The 24,625-nt window shown below is 41.4% G+C and overlaps 1 protein-coding gene across 1 annotated transcript in view; it reads left to right on the top strand.

The window, feature by feature from the left end:
* LOC311509213 (interleukin-1 receptor accessory protein-like 1) overlaps positions 1–24,625 on the top strand; it is a gene marked incomplete at its 3' end in the record, with an annotated part of 191,289 nt that overhangs the window by 35,454 nt on the left and 131,210 nt on the right. Inside the window, exon 2 of the mRNA XM_084574313.1 lies at positions 23,871–24,150. Coding sequence (XP_084430439.1) covers positions 23,871–24,150 — 280 coding nt within the window. The remainder of the gene's footprint in view (positions 1–23,870; positions 24,151–24,625) is intronic.

Here is a 24,625-nt window from a genome sequence, read left to right as displayed (position 1 = left end):
GGCCTCTCCGCTTCCTTACTGTGCGTTGATGACACCTAAGATTAAATGGTTACTGTTGGCAGAAATTCAAAGCTCTGCAGTTTGGGACGGTGCAGTGTGCATTCTGGATGTGACACACTTTTTTGGTTTTAGCTTTTGGCTCCTGCCATAAGACACACATATGATCCAATCCACACAAAATAGTGTTAAACCTAACACTTCACTTCACTTCACTTTTTTTTCTCCACTTTGAAAGGGTTCACATCCATATTGGATGACCAGTCTAGGCTTTATAATCCATTTTTAAACATGTGCCCCAGTTTTAGAACAGCAAGCAATGATTTCAAATATACAGACAAGGAAACCAAAGTTATTTTTTTCTCTCAACAATCCATGTGACATGCTTCTTGGCATGTGCATGTCTATGCACATGTCCTCGCAGAGCATCAGCGTGGATGATACCATGTTATTGCTGATATTTTAGCTCAAGATAAACTGATCCAATGACTTGGTGCTCAATCCAATTGGAAAAATATGGATAAAAAGTTCACATCTGGAGGTAAACATCCTTAAAGTGCAGAGTGACGATGAAAAAAAAATGTGTCACTGCCCTACAAATTTGTGACTCCACAGTATACCATGGGAATAATGTCCAGTTTGTTGGTCTACTTTGCACAGGTGCATTTCTACAAAAAGAAGAGGGTGCTATTATTATATTATTGCTGTGAATTTTAGTTTTAGGATATGAGCAAACATCACCTTGGCACCTTGGTGGCCGTAGGTGCTCCAAATGTCCGAAACCATCACTTCCATTATAATAATTTCTGAAATTCCTGAGCAGAACTGGAGCTTCAGGAGCAATAATGAATGACTGGACATTCTTTATTGTAAGTGCATTGATGACCAGTGTTAATCCTGAATTTTACTTATGCATATGTCTACATCTGCCAGAGTGCGACAACTTAAATCTGCTGCTGGAACTGGAGAATTACAGTGTGGTTTCTGATTATCATTCCCGTGTGCAACAACCCTGCGTCTCTGGTGCATTAAAAGTCACAAGAGTGGAACAAATGGCACAGTTTCCACAATCATTCCGAATTAATGAGTCTCTCCTGCAAAGAAATGCAAATTTCCAAACACAGGATTGCTTCCTAAAACAGAACTGGGGGAGGGGGGGTTTTAAAAAAAAAAAATCAGCCATTTTAGCAACAGGCTTAGCATGCTTCGCTCTGGTATTCCCCACTCTCACAGAATGCTTCCCCTTCATAATGAAAGCCTTATTGGGGTGTCAGAGCAGCAAGACCGGTATGCAGAATATTTCGATAGTTGTGCCATGCCGCAGTCCAGTGAAGTCACGCAACTTCCTGTTTGTTACACTTTGATATCATTGCATAGTTATGCGGGACATTTAGCCTCACAAAAGAGTGAAAAGGTCCAATATGTTGTAGACAGAAAAACACATTGAATGCAGGGTATTTTGACATCTGCGCGATGCTAATTGCTAGTATTAATACTCACTGCACGACCTTTAAAAATGATTTAGGGTGGTTGCATTCAGTCAGACAGGTGTGCTTCATTTGAATAAATCTGCTGCGCTGCAAACAAAAAAGGGCATCAGCTTTGAACTCGGAAGGCTCCTGAACAGAAACCTGACATCGTATCCTTTATATAGGAGCACTTCAAAGGTGTACACCAGGGTTTGGTCTTTAAATGTCATTTTTTTCTTCCTAACATTCGTCAGTCATCTTCCTCCTAAGATGCAAAGCAAGAAAAAGCAAGAGTCAGATGACTTTGTTTCTGAACTTTTTAGAGGCCGGCCAGCGAGTGCTTCATGCTTTCGTTTCCTATTTATTATGGAGAGTACTGCTGTGTCAGTGTGTTCCTGCATCTGCGTGAAGATGACTCTGTTGTGTGATTGGAGCCTGAGCTGCTGTCGACTCCATGTCGGGCATCCAGATCTCGACGGGACTTGGCCCGTACCCCAGAGATGCATGATGTGTGAGACAGAGATGTTTGATGTAAACTGTCACATTGCTCCACTGGTGTCTACCACATAATGTGCCACCAGTCGAGAAGAAACAAGAGCAGTCCCTATTACGAGGGAAGGCTGCTTTTCTCATGCACTGATTAACCTTGAGCTGATGTCCATCGTGGCGACGCAGCGGGTTTGTTCACTTTTAAGTAATGATGAACCCACCTTGGAAGGAAAGCCCCTGACATGACGCCCAGCATGCACTGGTGTAGTTAAAAAGCACTGCACGAGGATGTCGTCAATCTAGCTGTTGCGCTGTGACCTTTTTTTTTTTTTGGCATGTTGAAACAAGCAACACCAGAAGCAGAAAACGACCCAGGCTGGAAGGCAACTGGTAAATGTGTCATTGGCATTTGTCCATTAGTCAACAAATCAGTACACGGCGCAGGATGGATCACTAATGCGGGATTTGTTGCCCTGTGTGACACTGTGTAATCCGGCTCCGGCACCGTTCTCCTCACCTGTTCACTCGCAAAAGACCGGGGCTTGTCCCACCGTCCCACAGCTGCCTCTCCTCACATGTCTCGCTGTTATGAATCTGTATAGCGAGTGCAGTATGTGACACCTGCGTGTACTTGTCCAGTCTCTGTGTTTAAGCTATTGCATGTGTGAATGTGTCCTGTACATGTTTCTGTGGGCTACATGAACAGCGGATTTGAGCGAACAATGCAGTCTTGCTTTGCATTTTCTCAGCTTTTGCAGTGTTGGGCTAGCTCTCGTGCTAGCGGATTATAGGAGATTTACATGGCACTGTAATAAGCAAGTCCTTCACCTTGGGACCTTTTTTAATCTTAATTAATTTCTGATAATTCCTCATTAACACTGCAGACATAAGGGCTTCATTGCAGAGAAACAACCATGCTAGGCCACATTTGTAGCAGGCCATACCTCTACCCAAGAGACTAAAGAAAAAACACAGATTGACAAAAAGTGAGAAACATTTGAGAACGAGGGAGGAAGATGAATTTTCTTGTGTGCGCACTGAGCTTGAAAGACGGACACCTTAAGCGGAGCAGAGAAAGAAAAAAAAAACTACTTGAGAGGATTGAACTGTCTAATTTCCTTTCATCTTATTTGACTTGACCTTGCACATGTTCATTAGGATCAAACAATTTGGCAACAGCAAATCACATTGTACGTTTCAACCCGCAGTCCTCCGCCGCCGAGCAGATAGTTGAGTAATGACTAATGCCTCTGCATGACATTATGGAAGAGCGTTTTAAACAGTGAGAAAGGAAGAGGGAGAAGGGAGTAAGAGACACACTGGTCGATTAATAATTCATGCTCTGCAGATGATCTGTGAATAGCAGTGGTAAACAGGCTTTTATGGCTTTTAAATCAGCTGCATTACACGCCTGCGTTAAAAAAAAAAAGAAAATGACCAATGACTCCATTGCTGGTGCAATTTTGTTTCAACTTGTTATTCCTAGCAGAAAAAAAAATAAATAACTGAGTAGCCTCCTGAATGGGGCGCACAACTTTCTTTGTTTTGACATTTGTATCAGAATCTGTTGACGAGGGGACTATTGTGAAGAATCCCTTCCTGCCTCCACAATAACTCCCCTTTTGATGACTGATTATGTGGAAATAGGGCTGTGGCGTGACAGGCATCAATTGAATGGTAATTGTATTGTTTTTTCATGAGGAAACTTCCATCCGAGGAGTAATATCTGGAAGAAATGAGTTTGCGCCGTGCAACACACTATGCATTATGTAGATGTAGTGGTAAATATGAAAAGGAATTGTGCAGCGCTTCCTTTCTCCTGTACTGAGTTTCAGAGGCGGGTAAAAGCTGGCTAGCTTGTTTTTGATTGTGCGCAGTAGCAAGATTTAACATCTCAGCTGCCAAAATGGCACTGAAGGCTGTTTTGTACTTGTATTTTTTTTATTTTTTTTTTATTTTATGCCCCCACCCCTTCTCTACGCTCCTAAGCTATTTTTAATTTGTGGTTGCAGCCGCACACAAACCACATTTCTCCGCCCTCTTTCGTCGTCGTCTTCTCTCCATAATAAGAACATGCATAGTGTGAATTTTTTATTATGTTATATAAGAAGCCCCGGCACCCCTAGAGACCCATGTCCTGGTTCTGGTGTGTTCAAAACAAGCACACGAGAGGAAGAGAGCAGAAAAGAGAAAAGAGAGGGGGTAATAAAAGTTAAGAGAGTATTCAGAGAGATGGAGAGCACTGGAGAAGAAGAGGAGGATAAGGAAAGAAGGAGAGGGGATTGCAGAAGGGGAGAGCGGAAGGAAGAGGAAAAAGCATGTTGGAGAAAAGGGGGGAGGAGGGAAAAAAAATAAGAGGAGCAGGCAAAGAGAGAGGATTAAATGAAAGCAGGGGAGAATGAATGCGGTGGAGGAGCCTGTGGGGGGAGATCTTCCCATTAAGAGGCACAGTGCTCTGCTCTCTGATCTCCGAGTTGTGTTGTGATGCCAGACAAGAATACTCTAGGGCGACAACCACTGCCACCAGAGAAACAGCTCCTCAGCGACTGATATGCAAATACAGTGTACAGCTATAGCAAGGGGAGGAGGGAGGGACGCAAGAGGAGTCAAAAGAGAAGAAGGAAAGGGAGGGAGGGGAGAGAAGGAACGAGGCAGGGGGATGAGACAGGAGGCGATAAGCCAGTATCCCAGAGTGCCTTTGTAAGGAAAGCTATCTAAAAGTGTGACAGGGAAACCTACCAAGTGGTACACAAACTTTTTCTGTTAGCACTGAGATCGTTTGCAGGTTGAACAAAGTAATATGCAGTTTTAATACACACCGAAAGAATAATGCTCTATATGTAAAAACGTTGTTTAAGTTTAATTATGTCTTCTTTATATTCATTTCTTGGCTGCTCTGTCTCAATATTGTTGCTGTCAGTGAGGCATACCAGTCCACTGGGTGTCATGGATGCCTTCATCACTATTAACATAGGAAATTATTTATTTATTATTATTTATTATTTATTTTAAGTTAATCCTACAAGATGCATGCTGTTGAACTGTGTGTGTATTCATCCGCAGCTGAAAATAGTCCCCAGTTAAGTTTACTGGAAACTGGTGGTCTGTTTAAAGAGTGCCATACACAGGATAGAGAAGACAGGAAGCAGCCCATTTAAAAGTGCACGACATACAGTATAACATAAATATAGAAGAAGGCCAGCCTTAAATTTGCACATATACATTTGCATGACAAGATCTCTGTCTTTTGTCCATTGATTTATTATTAAAATGGTATTTTTATGTTGTTTTTTTTGTGTTAGTATCTTAAGAAGGGGACTTTACCGCATAAACACCAGCTTTTTCCCATTTCTGTTAGAGGCATAGTTTGTGCTTTAATCATGAGATGACCCTGTTTTTTTTTTTCGTAAAATGTAGTCTTCTCACAGCAGGAGAAGACGTTTAAATGCGTGGGAGGCACAAAACAGAAATCAGCACAAAAAAAAAAAAACCTGCTGAAAATGTATGGGAAAGAAATTAAACAACAAAACTAAACAAAATCTGGCCTATTTATCTGCTGATGTAACAATGCATATTTGAATATGATATTCCAGACACCATTTTGACTGAACAAAGATGTAGAAGCTACTCAGAGAAAAAAAAATGTGGGGAATATGTTCTCCCTTCTTAGAATATATCCACTTTGCTGACAGAAAGATTAAGGATCTTTGACAGCTGGGTTCCATTAGCCAATATTGAGTTTTGAACACGCACCGAGGGTGGATGAGTCATCTGACGAGGTATAACCCAGAAACACTTTGACTTATTTTCTTAACTCCCTAAGAGTACTGTCCTTTCCTTGGTTATAAATCTTCCCCCGAGGAATATTAATGCAGAAATGCAGTTTCTCTTTTCCTGAAACGCTGAGGCGAGTGGACAGCTCGAAGTAGAGGTGTGGACGCACCCAAGACACATTGATGTCTGATTGCTGCGCCATATAGTGACGTTATTTTAGCAGTGCGAAAAAGAATGTGTCCGGGGCTACAGTACATTTAATGAACGCCTGCTCAGCTGACGTCCTCTGCGTAATTGGAAGTACATAATCGGCATCTGAAAATGCATCAGTATTATCTTTTGTCCCTCTGTTTTTATTGGTTTGATGTCCTCTTTGTCTTCTTCCTAATTTCCAGCAGACTAGACAGTGACACAAGAAGGGTTAGGGTTACGAGTGTGCGAGTGTGAATGCTTGCACTTGGAGCTTAGCACTCAGGATGGATTATCCAAGATGCATGTTAATACCAGATGTGAACATTGTCTAAGACATGGTGAACTACATAATGTCAGTACACTTCAAATACTGCAGTAAAACAGCAACAATTTTATGATTATCACTTCATGTCAAAATGTGCAAGAAATAATGGCGAGAAGATTTGATACCTTGGCGATTGCCTAGCCTTAAGGACCTGTTTATTTTATTATTTGCCAGCTGACATTATCATGATCATTACGTCCGTGCCGCCTGCATGATCTTTACATGATTGCCCCATTTCAGCTAATGAAGCCGGCTCTGCGTGCCTTGATACCTGTCACCCTGCCAAAGCCTCGCCTTGATTGCCTCTGGTCCAAGTAATTTATTTGTTTATTTTCATTAACAGAAACATTAGGTGTCTTTTCTTACCGGATACGGCAAATCCGTTAATGAACATGCCAGTTAAAATGAAGATGAAAGCACTAGTTAATTATCTCCATGAACGTTCTGCGAGACAGATTAATTCCTATAAAAAAAGAGAGGAGTCGTTACCGCCGACTCGACTTGTCAATGTGTTGATCTGAGAAGCTGTTTACAGGGTTCATGGGATAAGAAATTAAACTGAAATATAATGCAGGACCTCATTATAATTATCATACTGTCGCGAGAACCCTATTTGAGAAAATGGTACGTCCCTAAATTCAAATTCTGTGATGAAAATCACATGCAAAAATCCCTCCAACAAAAGCTAAAAAACGACGACACGTGACTGCTGGGTCATGTAGGCTGTGATAGTGAGGTTATTTATACTGCAATGACAGATGAATCCCTTCAACCTGGAAGTAGACACACAAAGGTCAACCCCAAGCAAGCAACAAGCACCCCCGGCTTAAATGTGACGAGCTAAATAAAAACACATCACTTGTCTCAGGATGTGATCCCATAGAGACGTACATTAATAACTTTGTACGACTCAAACCTGGGTCATTTTATATTCCTAATACTGGCTTACTGTTTACTGGCTCTGATAAAGGATCAGTATTCCAGCCTACAAAGTCTTGAAACTGCTACCTACAGAGACAGGACGCTATGCATCAGGAGGGGGAAACAATCAGCGACACAATGTGCACAAAATGCTAATGAAACGAAATGTCTACCAGCTGGTGTTAGTGTGAACAAACTACTGTTTTACTGATTCATGCATTTATCACTACAACACAAGCTATATAAAATCTGATACTTGAGTGGGTGACTGCACACACAGTCGTTAAACTTGTCAAGATCCTTCAGTTTCCATGTTCTGAAGTGCACTGACGTCGCTCGTCATTTTACCTGCATGCACTTTTGTCTCCTTAAAGGTCAAGTTTACGTAGGCCTGTAAAAACTTGCAGGTTTTAGGAGTGACAGGATGACACATTCAGTGGAGAGCAACAAATGTGTTCCTCTGCAGTGTGCATGGTTATAAATTGCACTTTTATAAGCACAAAATTAAGACTTATTTTAAAAGATGAAAAGTCCTAGACATGTGAAGTGGTTCTGGCTTCAGGGTTAGTTCACTAAGCTCCCTTCTTTTTTATTTAGAAATGTGTTTATAATTGCAAAATAAGGTCCCGAGCAAGCATACAGCCTTAGTTAATGGGCGTTCAGATAGTGACAGTGACTAGTTCGCCATAGTTTTCTGTCATTTTCTGCATAATATTAACAAGATAAATAATCCCAAAACTATTTTTTGCTACTTTGACTAATAGCGCAATCTATCTCAGGAACTCAGTGGCTTCCCAAATAGCGGCTAGTAGATAAAGTGGGAGGAGAAAAGCATTAGAAAGCCTACTGACAGTCTCTAATCTGCATGTTTACTGCCTTCATTAGAAGATCATCAAAGTGTAGCATCGATTGTGTAGTAGTTGCTCGGCAAGGAGCCGTATATTCCGACTCAGCAGGAAACTTTGGTTAATCGAAAGGGTGTCGTGCTCCGAGGATGTCTGAAGAAACTCCGCCAGTGTGTGTGCGTGCAGGAGTCTGTGTGTCAGTAAGTGTGCGTGTGGGTGCACATTTAGCTTTTTATAGCAGCACTCCAATCACAGCGTCTGCGTGCGAGTAGATCGCGTTTGTGATCTAGTGAAGGTGCTTCCAAGTTCATCTCGAGTTGTGGATGCGCTGTCTTCAATCTCAGAGCATATCTGTAAACTCTGATATGGCCTCCTTCTTTTACAAGCAGGTCTTTCCCCGCAATGCTTTATGACATATGCAGTGAGTGTGTTATCCTAACCAGCTTCCCAGATGAACAGACACATTGAACATTAATGCAACATGTTAGCTTAAAATAGCTCGTTAACGTGTTTAATGCAAGTGATGAAGGGAAGGGATTAACGGTGGCCAGAGACTCCTCTGGTTGTCACCAACCCTTTTCCCTCTCCATCCCTTCTTCCTTTCTGACATCCCCACCCACTCTGCTGCTGGGAAGAGGAGGGAGGAAGGGAGGGAGAGGGTGCCAGCAGGAGAGACTGCTAAGGGAGGCAAGAAACTCTGTCTTGTTACATCATCACAACCCCCAGTATTATGTGCTCCCTGATCAAAATTCATGAATTCAGCCCACCTCCTACTCTTGCGGATCACCAAGAAAGAGGCAACTTGTTGTTTTATTAGCGATCACCCACAGGACTGAGCCTGGACGCTGACGGACGCGGGGTGAGAAAGGTGGCGAGGGTGAAGGGCTGCTAGTACGCATGGGTAGGCTGATGGGAAAAGGAGCAGAGGATGCCCTCAGTAATCATTGGCCAGCCTGTTTAGTCACGGTCCTGGTAATCTCTGGTGACCTTGGCTGCTGCCTGGCTGGCTGGATTTCCGCAGTGCTGCATTAATATGCATACTGTTAGAAGATGGGCTCTCAGCCTGTCTTTGAGTCTGCGTTCATCTGTCTCTTCTCCCTCTCTTTCCTCTCCTCCCCCCTCTTCCCCCCTCTTTCATACATTACTGGCAACCATCTCTCTCATCCATTTAGCTCACCTCTTCCCATACTGTCTATAAAAGAATCACAGACTCCAGAATTTATGATGGCATCTCAATTGGGCCGGTGTCAGAATTTGGCAGACTGAGGGGTTTTTAAGGTTATTTTTATGGCATTTCTGCTTTATTAGATAATTTCCTGCTGAGCAAGATGGCAGAGAAAGAGAGGGATGGAAAGGGGAAGGATGAATGACAGAAGACGCCAGCGTTTTGTCAAATAACAAACTTTACTTTCCTCCTTGTACCTTATGCCTTGCTTTTTCATACATCATTTCAGTGGGGTTCCCTTCAAAGAGAGGTCAGAGGTCATGGTTAGCCACTAAATATCAGCTGTGTGACTTAGTCAAGGACACTGGAACAGAATTTGAGACTGAAACCAAGAATCATCTGTCTGTTTGGTCAGTTTTCAGCAATATAGAGACTAGTAACAGGACAAATATGACAGCTGTCTTATTTGACACTGTGGGGAAAAATTCGCTATTAAAATACTGATGCTGCATTTTAAAGAAATGACAACTCCTCTATTTAATTTCATTGGCAGTGACTTAAAACTGGACAGACAGATCTGACAGAGAAAATGGGAAAACAGACGGATTTGTGAAGTAATCTCACAATTAGGACTTTTGTTTAAATCCTGATTAGGTTTGAATCCTTTCCGGTTCAAAAGTTCCCCCGATAATATGAATTAGAGACACATTTTTTGTCAGTTGTTTTATTTGAGAGTTTAAAGAGCCTCTAGATGAATCGTAGAGCCAGACACTCAACACTGGCAATGCAATTTATGAAATAATTCGTTTCTCTCAAATCTTTGTGCAGTGATGTCCCCTTTTTAATCACTGCATATCTTCCTTCAGTGTCACTTTGACATAGTTATGATCCTTTTCATCTCAATAGAAGAATTTTTTTTCTTAAAGTTTGATCAAGGGCACTGCCTCCTTGATTGCCGGCAGAGGGAAAGCCACGGGAGGATGAATGACACAGCTGCAGATTACAAAAAGAAAAACAAAAAGATTCTTCATGCCGAAAGCGTTATCAAAAATGACTAAAATGTGTTGCAGTTGCAGTCCAGGTAGGCACACTTAACTACTGATGGCTCAAGAGCGGTTCGGTTTGATTGATATACTCGAGCACGAGTCTTAGCATTTGATCAATATCAGAGCCACTGCTTTTTATCCAGTGCACCTACTGCACAGATACACTGTAGTTGGAGTTGTTTTACTCTGACCTCTAGCCCCCCGTTTCAGATTTGTCTCTTGAAATAGCTTAGGAGAAAACGGAGGAAGTAGCCGAATGTTTTGTCTTCCCAAAGATTACGTTATTAGCCACACAAGTTAAGTGAAATCTTTCTCATGTTACTTTCAAAGATGGTCAAAGGATGATGATGCAACCATCTGGTATTCAATTCTGAACGCCAAAACACCTTCTTTTTTATTAATGGTTGTTTTTTCTTGCTTCAAGGTTTGTGTGCTCTTGACTGCTCTTTGAAAATAAAATAAAAAATAGTTTAGGAATCTTCCTGAAAAACACACTTTTAATTATGACATATCAGAAGGACGGCTCAGTAAAATGCAGGATGTTTGACAATGACTGTTTGTTTTTGTGATGTTACCGGTCTGAAAATTCAGACTGTGTAACCCTGGATGTGTTCGCAGCACTTTAATGCGACGTGCATTTGATGTTTCCTTCTGAAGCGGCACTGCATTAATGAATTTCATGTGTGGCTTTTTGAGGGGAATTTCACAGCCATCAACTCTCAAATACCACGACGTTCTCTCCTTCTCCTTTGTTAGTAATCCTTTTTTTTTTTTTTTTTTTTAATATATACACCTCATTTGTCTTTTTGGAAGCTGGTGACACTTTCAAAGGCCTCACATCTCAGCATGCCTACATTCAGCAGCTACAGCGGGAGCACTTACTAAATGAGAGAGCCGGTGTGAACAGCAGAGAAACAACTGCATTCATTTAGTGTACTCGACCACCTCTGTGGCTAATTCGTTTACACTGGATTACCCATTGTTACGTCGTCAGAACAAGTCCTCCATGTCTTTTCACTCATGTTTTTTTGAGTATTGTTTTGCCGTTGTCAAGCAGACTGAGTGAGTACCTCTAATTGGCATATTTAAAATATTTAATGCAGTACAGTGTGCATGTACTGATGGATCACTCAGCTGAATTTTGGCGATTATTTCCTTCCCTGAAATAAGAATCACCTTTCCTCTAACCTTTTTAGCACTGCTCTACTTTCAGTAGTTCCCCCGATTTCCCTTCAGACGGTCATCCATCTACATCAGTGAACCCCAGTTTAATTAATTATGTATATGCAAATGTACGCTCATAGTGCCAGGATCTCCATTTTCATTTTCTTGGCCTTTTTTTTTCCCCTTTCTGTGCTTCTTCTTTCTTTCTTTCTTTTATTTTTTTTTCTTCTTCCGCAGCACCTCGAGGTGGATTTATTGTAAATTCAATTTGCATTAAGGTTCTAATTTGCTGACACTGTGCATGAATACATTTTTTAAACTGTTATGCACCTCGGCACCCACACCTGCCCCCTTACCCCTCCACTCCCACACTCACCTTGCGTGAACCATGGGTGCATTGATGGGTGCAGATGGGGAGCAGCACTAATGGAATTCTTATACTAAGCTTCTAATTGGAGCAGAACAGGATGGCTTATTTTGAATCAGGAAAATGAACTGCTTGTTATCGGCCGTTTGGCTGAGGGATAAGGGAATTGCAGCCTGTGTGTTCAGAGAGTTGTTTTTGTATGTGTGTAATAAGTGGAGCATATAGCTGTGATTGTGTGTGCATATGTGTGCGGGGCTCAAAGTATGCCTGCATGGTTATATAACCAAAAAAAAAGTAGCTCAAAATGACCAGATTGGGCTTGTGTTCATCTCTTATTTAATTACTTTCATAGTTGAAAGAGCTTCTGACCTAAATACAAGTCAGCTCGCAGATTGCAGTGTTTTAATGTTGTTCATTTAGAATTTGCATTCATTCATTCATTTATTTATTTATTTATTCCAAGAAAAAACCAAGTGCAGCTAAAAACCTTCTTTATTCTGCTGTACTTTCTTTGGGATGGTAATTGTGAGATGGTTTTTGGAGACATTTTGGAGCAGCTTACACGTAAACCGACTTTTAATAATTCATTTTCTGAAGGCTTGCAGCTTGACTGGTACAGTAAATGACTCACTTGTCTTTCAAGATCTGCAGTATGAATAAGTGAATGTGTGATTTGCAGACCAGCTTTCTTCCAGCGGAATAATTGGAGTTGTGACGTCAGGAGAATCTCTTCCTGATAACTTAAGACAGAGTTGTCTTCAGGCTGGGGAGAAAACTAGATCAGCAGCGTCTTTTGATGGCTTGCATTCTCTGTCAGTTTCCTACACTTTTCCCATTTCCCCCGTCAATGTAGATTGACCATTTCCCCATGCCACTGATAACTCCAATCTTCTCCTGGGGAGTATCAGCAAAGCATCAACCTCAAGAAATGGAAAATAAAGCCAGCACGCACAGAATATGGCCACATTCAGAGCCATCACACTGAATTTCAAAGCCATAGCTGAATCCTATTGATGATGTCGATGGGGGTTCATCCATTTTCATATACAGTCTCTGGTAGCAAAGTCAGACTGTGACTCTGAAGTTTTATCAAGGACTATTCATTTTATGTTTCCACTGCGATGAACTATCTTGAGAAAGTTACGCTCCGGGCCTCTTTACTCCACCGTACAACAACTTGCATGAGACCATACATCAACAATAGTGCCGTATAAAGAGACAGACATGGAGGAGATTCTAGCTGCGCTGCTGTTTATAGTGATTTGCTGCTTTGCAAATAGGGTCATTGAGTCAACACTGGAAAAGAGAGCAGTAGCAAAGCAGATTCAGAATATCTGCAATGCTATACTTAAAGTAAGCGGGCAGGTTTTACAAGTTATCTCAGAGATTGACTGCCGGATAAAAAGAGAGTTCCTGATTTTTTTGGAGGGTAAACTTATTTAATATGAACTTAAATTGCATACTGAGTACCTGTAAAGGTTCCTAGTTCCTGGGGAAAGTTCCCCATGCACACAAGATTGGGCCCACCGCCATGTGTCTCTCACAAGTCACCTGCAATCACACCAGATCATGTTCCATAAAGTGCCTGAGGAGTGCTTTTACCTTATCCTACATACCCTAATTGAAATAACCCCCAAGTGCTGACATTTGGGTTTTTGAAAACTGCCACTCACTTGCAAACTAAAACCTGTCTCAAAAAAATAAAAAATAAATCAGCGAAAGCCGTCAAAATGGAGCCAAAAATACCACCTCGAGTGCAGGAATGTGAGAGTGGGGAGGGGTGTATTGGCATTTTCAGGAAACATCTCCACCAGCTGTCATCCCTTCCCCATGTCAGTGAGTGCAGTGCATCATATTATCCAGTTTGTAATTGAATTGTAGCAGGAGGTAGGTTGGTAATCAGTGTACAGCAGGTAGTTTTCGTTCCAGTGTTTGACAGTAATGTCCTCTAATGGGACGCTCTGGCTCTACTCTTGTTCCAGGCCACTAGGTTTCCCTGGATCCCTGTCTGCCTGTGTGTGTGTCGCTAAAGTGCATTCAGTATGTGTGCGTACGTTCTTGTTCACACTGAAGGGTGCAGCAATGTCTGCGTGTTTTTTATGTGTCTGCAAATGTGCAGGTTGTGTGTACTTGGCAGAAATGGTTCATTCTCCTGCTCCCCTGGCTAACCTCTGAATCCCTTTCAGTATTCCTGAATTTCTTTCTGTCTGTTTTTGAAATAAACTCGACCTTGAAGACATATCTATGAGGAAAGCGACTCTCTGTCCACAACAGCTGAATTATTGGCGAGTGCCTCGAGTGATTTACAGCAGTCACCCTTACTTGTGTGCCTCATGTGGACCTTACTGTCCTTGCTGAATCATTTCTCAATCATAATTTTCTTCCTTTCTCTTTGAAGCACCAGCACAACCTCCCCTCACCCTCCCACTCTTGTGTTCAAGAATTGAATAGCTTGGAGATAGAGGAAGGGTAAAATAGCGAGACAGAGGAGGAGTGAGAGAGTACAAAGACAAAAAGAAAAAAAAACGACGAGACGAGAAGATGATGCTCTGGTAGTTAACAGTGTGGGAAAAAATGAGAGACAAAAAATAAGGTCAGAGTTGACGTATGAGAGCTGACACCAGCGCCCATCAGGACAGTACCCGCTGCTTGCTTTGTTACATATTCTTGCCATCTTATCATTTCACAGACGGCTGGCGCAGAGGCTGATGTGACAAGGCTCTCTATCCATCTGGGCACGCTCTATTTTCACCAACGCTCATTTCGCGGGGGCACCGGAGCACAACGCCCAAATGGTGTGTCGGTGTCTGTAGTGGACCGGCGAGGGTCTGAGTCACCGGCTTAGCGCACCCACATTGCCATGATACAGCACAGAATAACAGGCTGACAGGGCTGCCAGCGGAGGCAGTGCGGATTGTGCGGCCCGTTCTTCGTGTGTGTGTGTTCTCTCCGTGTATTTTGTACCTGTGTGGGCGGGTGAAAATGTTTTGAAAAAAAAAAAAAGAGAAGCGTCTTATCCACACTCTTGTCCTATGTGCGCCGTCATGTCTGCAATGCAGCACTGTGGTGTTTTATTTCTTCTTTTCAGCAGTCGGTATTGTTTATATTGTGTATCTCGACGCCTCCCAAGGCTGTTTGTTAGATGAGAGGATTACTGGCGCCGCGGGAAACAGGAGGATGATTTTCTGATTATATAGTGCTATCTCTGGAGGAGAAACCCCAGCCATAACAGGATCACTTTTACATCTGCTCCTTGTCAAATTGTTCTGTGAAATAGGCGCAAACTGCGAGTAAACATATGGATACGGGTCCATTTTCGTAGCTCGGCTATTGCCAAGGAGAATCAAAATGCTGTTCAGGAGACATAATCACCCCCTTAAAGTCAGAGTAGAAGTCATCACAGATTCTCTCTCTGAGATGATCCTATGGGATGATAGGATACTTTGAGTTTTTCCTCATAAACTTTATGTGCTCTGTTGAGCGTGATCACTTATTTAGAGCCAAACAGACACATGTGCTCTGCCACTGTTTCTTTGCAGTTCAGTGCAGAACTACTTGGGGAGTTACGAGTTTACTTGTTATCCTGCTCCCTACTAAATGATTGAAAACGTTTATGTTCACTGCATATTTAGAGTATGTTTGTTGCTTTGTTTCTAGGTCTATTAAAGTTTGAGGCCTTTTGGATTTGGCTACAGAGTGATGATCGCCATACCTGAACACAAACAAGCGCAACCCAGCTTGACTGTGTCTGCGAAGGCTAATGAAGAGTCTGTGAAGAGTGCAGAAAAGGCACAGAAGTGTCGTCTTACTGCCCTGTGCAGAAGTTTGCATCAGAAATACATTTCAAATAGGAATTAAATTCGTCAAGCATCATTGACCTCCGTTTGAAATGAATATAATAACTAGCTTAGCACATATCATAACCTCGTAAGGCTCAGCTGCTTACAACTGGAGCCGTGTCCTATTTTCTTGCATTTTCAGCACATTTAGGTTTAATTTACGCTCCTGATGTGACAGCCTAAATCGCTTAGCAGTTGCTTGATCATTGGAAATTGCTTATCTTGCAAACTTTTAAAGGCCGTGCACATGTTAGGAGACAAGATCGGAAATATATATGGCTCAGTTAAGTTCAAATTGAACATGAAAATTGGTGATTGGCATCTGATGTCGCTCCATATGTTCAGACGTGTGCTGCTTTCATAAACTGTGACAGTCAGAAAGAACAGCTTCTCCTCCACCTGAATAATTTCTACTCTGAGCTGTACACGCGTGCGGGTTTGTGTGTTTACTTTCCCCTGAACCTCTTTCCTTATTCTCTTCACTGCAAGGGTCCACCCTGGCAAAGTCGACATCGTCCCCTTTCCCATCAGCTACCTCTCTGTGCTTCCTGTCCCCATCAGCATTTAACCCATGATTGGAGACAGCAGGCCCGGCGCTCTCTGGAGGCCATGTCCAATCAGGAGAGCCGAATCTGATGCAGAAGGGGAAAGCCAGCAAGATTGCGGGCAAACGTTTATTTTGCGATAGGAAGAAAAACTGTGTGTTTTTTTTTTTTTTTTATATATATATATATATAGAGAGATTTTTTTTTTTCCCTTTTCCCAATCACATATGAGTATGTGCATATAAATAACAGCCCGGCGGCTGTCAAGGAATAGAGGGAGTTGGGGGGAGAGAGACAAACGACAAATGAAGATGAAGTGTCATGAGAGTAAAGTGCAGGGTAGACGGGGAGAGATAGAACTGTTTCATCTGCGCGTGAGAAACAGGGAGGAGGATGGGAGGTAAATGTCACTGCAATCATTCAATAAGCTGGACAGATGGAGTCACCCCGCAAAAATATCAATCTTTTCATCTACATTAAATCTTTTTTTTTTCCATAGGACATGACAGAATTATGCTACGTTGGAGTTTCTTTAATTTTAACTTGAAGAAATAGATTTATTCACTTCCTTTTCAGTGAATCAAGTTGCTCAGTAAGACTCTCATGTCTATCCATCAAAGTAGACAAAGCTGACTTTTTTTATTAACAAAATGTTGAACAATTCCCTTTAACTTTCTCCCTCCCTTGCTCTGCCTAGCTGTGTGTATTTATAGACCGCTGCTCACGCCCAGGTGGTTGTAGCCTCTCCCTTATATCACCATATGGCCCGTAACTGTGGTCATTTTAGCATTTGCAGTTCCTTATTGTTGCAGAGCCATTACACGAGCAGTATACAGCTCCTAATTTCCCTCCTACAATTTTATGATTACTTCCCGCTCATGCATTATACTTATATAGTCTTGGTCATTGTTCCAGACACCCTATGGTGTGTGTGAGCGCTCACATACATTATTTGTGTGAACATACTCTTGCATGCAGAGGGCCATAGCTGATTGCTTTATTGGCTGATGACTCATTCTCTTTTTCAACCTGCTGGAGGTACTTCAATCATGCAGGTAATCTCCCCCTGCACGCTGGCTGGCGAGAGGTTACCTTTCCCACACATCAGAGCTATTTTCCTCTTAATTGAGACCCACTCTGCTGCGACAGCGTTTTCACAAGGTGGAAAATGGCAGGTCAAGATTTCAAGACATCTTTTCTCCCCCACGCCTCCCTCCTTTGGCAAAAGTGGCTGCGAAGTTGATAAGTTCCTTTAGGGATCCTGGAACGTGTCCAGCTAAGACACTACACTTCTTGAGGGCAAGTAAAGGTTGATGTCGTGTCACCTCATAGATTGTGTGTGTGTGTAGATGTGAGTACAGACTCCTCTGTGTTTATTCAATCAACCCGGCCTAATGCATGCATGCTTTTCTGATTGAATTACACTGGGGCTTTTATGGAGAAAAATAGTATTCTCCTTGAGTGTGTATGAGAGAACAGACACTTTGTGGGAGTCTCTGTGGTGACCTGACTCAATCTGCATACGATTACCCCTCAGCAGACCTGTAACCCAATTTATGAGCTGATCACCTCGTCTCCAGAGGGAGCCTCGTGCTCATCCTCATGTGACAGTAAAATGTAGAAGGAACACGGTGACATAACGTTTGTTTAGCTTTATTACGCTGCCCTTTAAACCAGATCATAGTTGCTTTTTTCATGCATGTTTACTAGCGTATTGGTCGCATCTGCCACTGCGTCTTTTCAGCAGCCAATTCCACGTGAGATTTATTTTAGCGTGCCCTCAATTTTAAATGTGAAAAAGCTCCACTAAGAAGTTTCTATAAATCCATACACACAGTAATGCATAATAAATTCAGAAAAACTGCTTCTGTAGTTAACTGGAAAATACCTTGAGGCGGATTTTTAAAAGCAAGGGTCAAATTAAAACAAGAAATTATGCTTTAGTGAGAGGAAATGCATCTGTATAAGTCTTCTTTGACGTAACCTTGATTTTACTGTGTCCCATGCCCTGTATTTGCATTTGCAAATATATTTTTTAATAGGAAGAAAGATGCATTTATGCATCCAATTACTTTTGGCTTCAAACGGTTTTCATATAAATCCTACCCTTGGTTTGGTTTTGGTTACAAGGATAAGAACCTTTTTTATAAATGAGGTCCCAGTCTTTTACACAGTCGGACAAATGAGACAAACACGTCTAACGTAAAAACAAGGCAGGCTTGACAAATGGCCCTGTCTTTGTTTAATGGCGTGGTTAAGTCAGAATACGACTGGAAGACACCATTTCGATGCGTCACCGAATGCGACTCTATTAAATCCTGATTTCCATGCAGAGTGACGTGCAAACATTTGTTCTGTGATCGTTTGGCAAGACATGACAGCTGACGGTTACCGGTTACCGTCTTTACAGCTGACGAACAGAATTGCTGGGACCTTGGACACACTTGGAGACAGCCACTGAGGAATTGCTCCTTTTTATTGATGGGTCACTGGAGCTTTGGGTGTAGCTCAGACGCAAACCCTGCTCACGACGGTCCCAGATGCAGAAGAGCTGCCGACGTTGTTATTATCACTCAGCAGATTGGCCAATTCCCTCACCAATTGTGATCCAGCAGAATGAAAATCTGGCGAGCAGGGAAATGTTAATCGAGTTCAATTAGGCTTTGTACCATGTTTGTTTCCTGCCAACAGATTATGCAGAATCCCTACCCTCACTTACTGAAATGAACGATAACCCTCTGTCAAAAGTCTGAAACGGGCAATTTGAGGATAGGTGGAAGATAACAGGTACAGACGCTGGCAAGCTCCTTGTGGCAGTATTGGAGATAAATACGGGAAGGTTTTTCAAACAGTTGGGCTGAGGTTCAACTTTAAAGAGGAATTCATTTAGAATTTATGTTGTTTTTATTTTTTAACAACTCAGTTGAACTGGACCTGCATTCATAACGTAGTGCAATAATTGAACGCCTTAGGGTGGTTTAAAAGGATATTTAATCTCGCACTAATTTCACTGTTGGAAAGACCCAATGTTACATGTTATGTATATTTTCAGTAGTAATTAAAATCTTTATCTGATTCGTATTTTTTTATCAGATGCACACTAGTATTCGAATCATTTTATTATTTCATTAAAAATTGTAATTTCCCTATTTAAGTGCATGTTATTTCATGTTTCACTGAAGCAGATATTGCCAGTTATTTTCCCCATCCGGTTTGATATCATCTCCTGTACTAAGCTCTGCTTCTGGGACGACATCAAATCAAGTCTTTTGCGACGGTTTATTCTCCTGTTTCGTATTCTGCGAGACATTATTTTACTTCAATAAGAGAGAAAGTGTTGTGCTGTGAGAAAAAAAGAGTGGACTGAGTGTTTATTTGCAGCGCTGATGGGAGAAGCAATGACAGAGCCAGGCTGTCTGATGTTTGGCAGTGAAGCATTTACTGTGTTATTTTTTTTCTTTTTTTTTTTTTCTTCCTGCTACCAGATCCAGTCTGTGCAGCCAAACTGAAAGTACTTCTCAGTAAATTTGTCTTTCAGTCTTCTGGTTTGGGCCAGCTGAATATGTTTAGGGATGGATACCAGTCTTCTTATCTGCAGTATGCATGAACTGTGCGTTTGTCTTTTGTGAGACTTAACATATTTCGATATACATATACTACATATATTATCAGAAACATGTCTTCATGTATGCTTCTGCTAAATTAATCTGCACTGGAGCTGCTGCTGCTGCTTGCTGACCTTTCGCACTCTCCCGCTGTTTTTTATTAGCTGCGAGAGTAAAACACTTCAGAGTCTCAATTAGGACACATAATTTGCAGTGAAACCGTCTTGGCTGTGGTTGTCTTACCTTAAGCCTTCAAGTTATTATCGTCCACAAACTAATTAGCAAGTTCTAGATAAGCGAGAGGTTGACCCCGCGTTGCCATAGCAACAGTTAACCACAATGAAGCGATTGTGCTGTTGGGCAGCTCACGCCGCCTTCTCCGGCTTTTCTGTTTGCTTCATTTTGTTTCTAGTTAGTCACTCTTTGTTGTAATTTTCGGTTTATTTTGCCATCGCCGTGATTCCCTGTAGATACATTTAATTGAGGAAATCAAAAGGAGGTTTCGAGGGAGAACGCAGTGTTCTCAGCCTCGGATCAGGAACGTGCTGCAGATTTGCCACTGCTGACAACTGTACAAAAAAAAATAAAAAATGAACTGTCAAATCTACGTAACAGAGAAATGACAGGAGTAATAGCATTTTAATTAAGGATTGGAGATAGAACTGATACAACACAGTGTTGCCATACTTTGCTTGGCCGTATTTATACACAGAATCTTCTATTTTATCAGATAAATTGAAAATATTAATTGAACCCTTTGGTACTTGAACAGTATAATCAGTGCTTTCCAGTCCGTTCAGTTTGCATTCAGTTAAATTGTCTAACATGGTCTGCTTGACACTCCCATTTTGAAGCAAGAAATAAGACTTTATTTTATTAGATTAAACAGGCTCTGACTGTGTTTTCTTTTGGGGATATGAGTTGCACTTGATAAAAAGGTAATAAATCACAGCATACTTATATACTGTTTAATGACTTAAGTGCTGCTATAATATCATATTCTTGGGTTATCCCCTCTCTTACATTGAATACAACGAAAGGAAAGGTCCATAAATATTCTAAGGCTGTATATTGTAATTTTGGATCAGTGCTGAAGTGATTTCCGGAGCTAGTCTCCGACAAAGTGCTGTGTTTTTCTCTGTCGTTGCACCAATTTCCGACAATTTCCCTATTTCTTCTCTTATTTCAATAACCTCAAGACAACGTGGATGAAAAGAACTGAATACCAACTAGCTTATGGAAATGAATCACCTATCAAGCAAGGAAGTCAAGCATGGAAAGATTAAACTCCTAAAGCACCCAAGGCAAAATAAAAAATGACCAATTGGGCCTCTATTAGCCTCGTGTTCCTAGCCACTCTCTTCACACATTTCTAAAATAAAGATATAATACTAGTTTATAACTAGTTTTTTTATGGACAAAACCATATCAAACACAAATTCTTATCAGTTTTATGTAGAGTTTAATGTGTTTTTGACTAAACCTGGAGAGAATATTTAAAATCCATGCCTTGTTTCCACATTCCATCAAAGTTTTTTGTGAGGATATTGGTATTTCTGCGTCTTCAGTCATGGATTTCTCGCCCATATTCTGATTATTGAACTTTCTCAGCCAAATCTGTTACTGCAAGTTTTTGGTGATGGATTTTCCGCTATCAAACTCTGCTGCAGCTGCCCTGGAAAATGTGTGTGAGACATTATGTTGTCATCATTTTCACTGTTACTCCTTTTTCCATCTTCCCCAACACGTAATGCGTACACCAGTGCCATCCTCGGCATGACCCTTATGGCCCCACGCAATGCAGTACAATAACATAAATCAGCATGGTTAATCTGTCGCCCCGCTTGCACCCCTCCCACAGTCACCCCCAACGCCTGCCGCACTATCCACACCTCGCTGATTGGCGGGCGAGCTTCTTCTTTTGGTAAATAAAACATTTATAGAAGCTCAATTAGCGAAGCCTGTTGAGTCTGAGACAGCTGTGCTCGCCAGCTGTTTGTAAAGGAAGAGAATATCAGGAGCAGGAAGGGGAAAAGATGGATGGGGGAAGGTGAAGTAGGCAGTGAGCTTGGTTTTGATTCAGTGAGGACACGGTTTGTTTCTCGGATAGAAAAATGGTGGTTTGGTAGTGTCTTCAAAAAGCAGAGAAACCTTTAATAAAGATGAATCTTCTGTATGTAGAAAATTGCTAAAACCCTTTAAACTCAGTAGGTTTAATCTCTTTCATAAGATATGCAGCACTATATATATATAATATCCAAGGCTGGCATAGATATCTAAAAGACAGAAACTGCTCTGTAAAGAAAGTTATTGACAGAAAAGACTTGAGATAGACTTTTAAATTGTTTTAAGAACCACCGAAATTTGACGTAAGTCTTACACCATACAGTATTCACTTGGTTGTTGGTACATTTTGTATAAAGTCTCTTGGAAAATCTTGTTTATGAAGTTTCTCAGTCATCCAGGTCATGGTCGATGTTTAAGACAAAGATAGAGCAAAGACAATTGGACTTGAGTTTTCCTGAAGACAGTTCACCCTTTATCCAAATGGCATCTTCTGTTCTAAATGACAGAGCCTGGGTTTTTATTTCACGTCATCTCTGGGTGGTAACCTCCTGAATCTCACGTGACTAAGGCCTGTCAACAACCCAATGCTCACTTGAATTGCATGATGTTGTTCAGTTTAACCTTCCTGGGTGTATTGCCTACACATCTGCACCATCTACAAGCCTCTAAAATATGTAAAATATGCATTTTTATCAGCATTGTTATCAAATTTGAACTTGGGCTTGGTAAGCTTCCACACTGTGGACCAGTCACATTAATTCTGAGACTTAAACCGTATCTGTACGCCACATGGTCCGACAGCAGCTTTACTTTGGGTGTGACTGAAAGATGTTTAAGATTAAACTTATAAAACGGTAATGTGTTAATGGCTCTCTCATGACCCATTAATGGACAAAAACTCAAGTTTAGTTGCTTTTGCTGTGTTTTAAATATAAATCTTTACGGTGAGATACTATATTTTTAATGTGCCTGCATTGATCTGATACCCTGAAGTACAACCTGCTTGGGAGCAGCTAGTGTAGGTTACCATGGTGATTATTCCTCAGTAAGATGTGAGCCAATTTTGTGATACCAGAAATTCAGAGTTCGAGCAGAAGGTCGCTACCTAGCTAAACCTCTAATCTTGCTTTGTTAGATCAGCCACAGGTGACAATAAAGTCGTTTAATGTCATTTATTTCCTGGGTGGACTCGACCGTTAAAAATCACATATGGTTTCTCACTGTACCTGTGCTTTTTTGTGCTCTCAATCGACAACCTAGGTGTCAGTATTTAATGTGCGACTTTTCCCCTATGCGCAAGAGCTTGGCAGGGATTAAGTGTCAATTTAATATCTGATGTTTCTCATGAATCTCATATACACCTGAAGCTGGAAAATAAGTCTAAGAATCCCAGGCATCCATATGTCTGCTCTGCACGGATAATGCAATTATTATTCAATCTTCATAACTTCTCTTGACTGGCAGTTGGTGGGCTTTATTAGATGTCTTAACAGCGAGACCTCTATTGCTCAGCCTTGGCATCTGCATTGGCACAATATGAGACAAGTTCCTTTTTCCATTTATATGACAGCATTTGAGAGCGGAGGATAGTCTGATAGCTTTAGGAAATGAATCCAGACTCGCAGCAGCTTCTAATTTTCTCAGGTCAAATGTAGTTAAGTGCCATCACTGCCATTTAAAAGGATATTGATGGTGGTTTCTTCAGAGTTTATTGCATGTAAAATCAATTTATGTTTGAGTGGGTGACACAAGTTAAATATAAATACAGTAATGTTTGTAGGTGAAGGCAGGGAACAATAATTAAATCTGTCAATTGATATTTTAAGGTTATTTTTATCAAGATGATACTGTGGCAATAAAACACTTCACCAGAACATAAATGAAGACTTAAGACTGGAGTTCTGTTTTGCTTAAATTATCCATGAATTCACTGTGACATATGTTAAAGTTTTATGTATACTGATTTGTTTTGTGTGTTTTTATGAAAAAAACTAAAGGAAGACATTGTAAACACAAGAACTGCTTGCTTAATTTTCCTTTTTTCTCTCTTATCCTTTCAGTGGAAGGCTGCACAGATTGGTCGGTGGACTACCTGAAGTACAAAGTGCTTCTGGGGGAACCTGTACGGATTAAGTGCGCTTTATTCTATGGATATATCCGGGCCAACTACACCCATGCGCAGAGCACAGGACTTAGCCTCATGTGGTACAAAAGTGCAGGGCACGGGGACTTCGAGGAACCCATCAGTTTTGACGGCACAAGAATGAGCAAAGAGGAGGATGCCATATGGTTCCGACCAGCAGAGCTGGATGATGTGGGATACTATTCCTGTGTATTAAGGTGAGTTTTTCTAATCCAACATTACCTCGAAGACATTGCTATAAATCTAAATAGTTTGTTGTTTTTGCCATCAGTGATGGCAAGCATTCATGAGAAACTCCTCCACCATTTTGGGTTTACTTTGCCAGCTGTATGTCTGTAAAATAAACGGGGTAAATAACATTGTCTGGAACCCTGTAGGCACGAGTAAAGCTCTGTGAAAGCCCTCCCCTGTTGATTTCTAATGAAGTTTCTCATCTCCGGCCAAAAGAGCACTGGTCCTTGGTCCACGGAGAGTCGTCTAACAGTACGAGGCCCCTTTGCTTCGCTTTATATGTTAAATTATTTCTTTACTCTCCTCTCGGGGACAGTAAGCCATTAGGTGCAACTGGTGAATCCATAACTCTTCAGCCCTCACAGGTCCTTTCTGAAATCGCAAAAACATGAGGAGTGAGAGTATAATAACTGTTCAGTCAGGAAAATGCAGCAGAGAAAA

Source organism: Chelon labrosus (genome assembly GCF_963514085.1).
Source record: "Chelon labrosus genome assembly, chromosome: 24".
Classification (NCBI taxonomy): domain Eukaryota; kingdom Metazoa; phylum Chordata; class Actinopteri; order Mugiliformes; family Mugilidae; genus Chelon; species Chelon labrosus.
The sequence above is the reverse complement of the archived record's forward strand: the minus strand, read 5'-3'. Positions and strand labels throughout refer to the sequence as shown.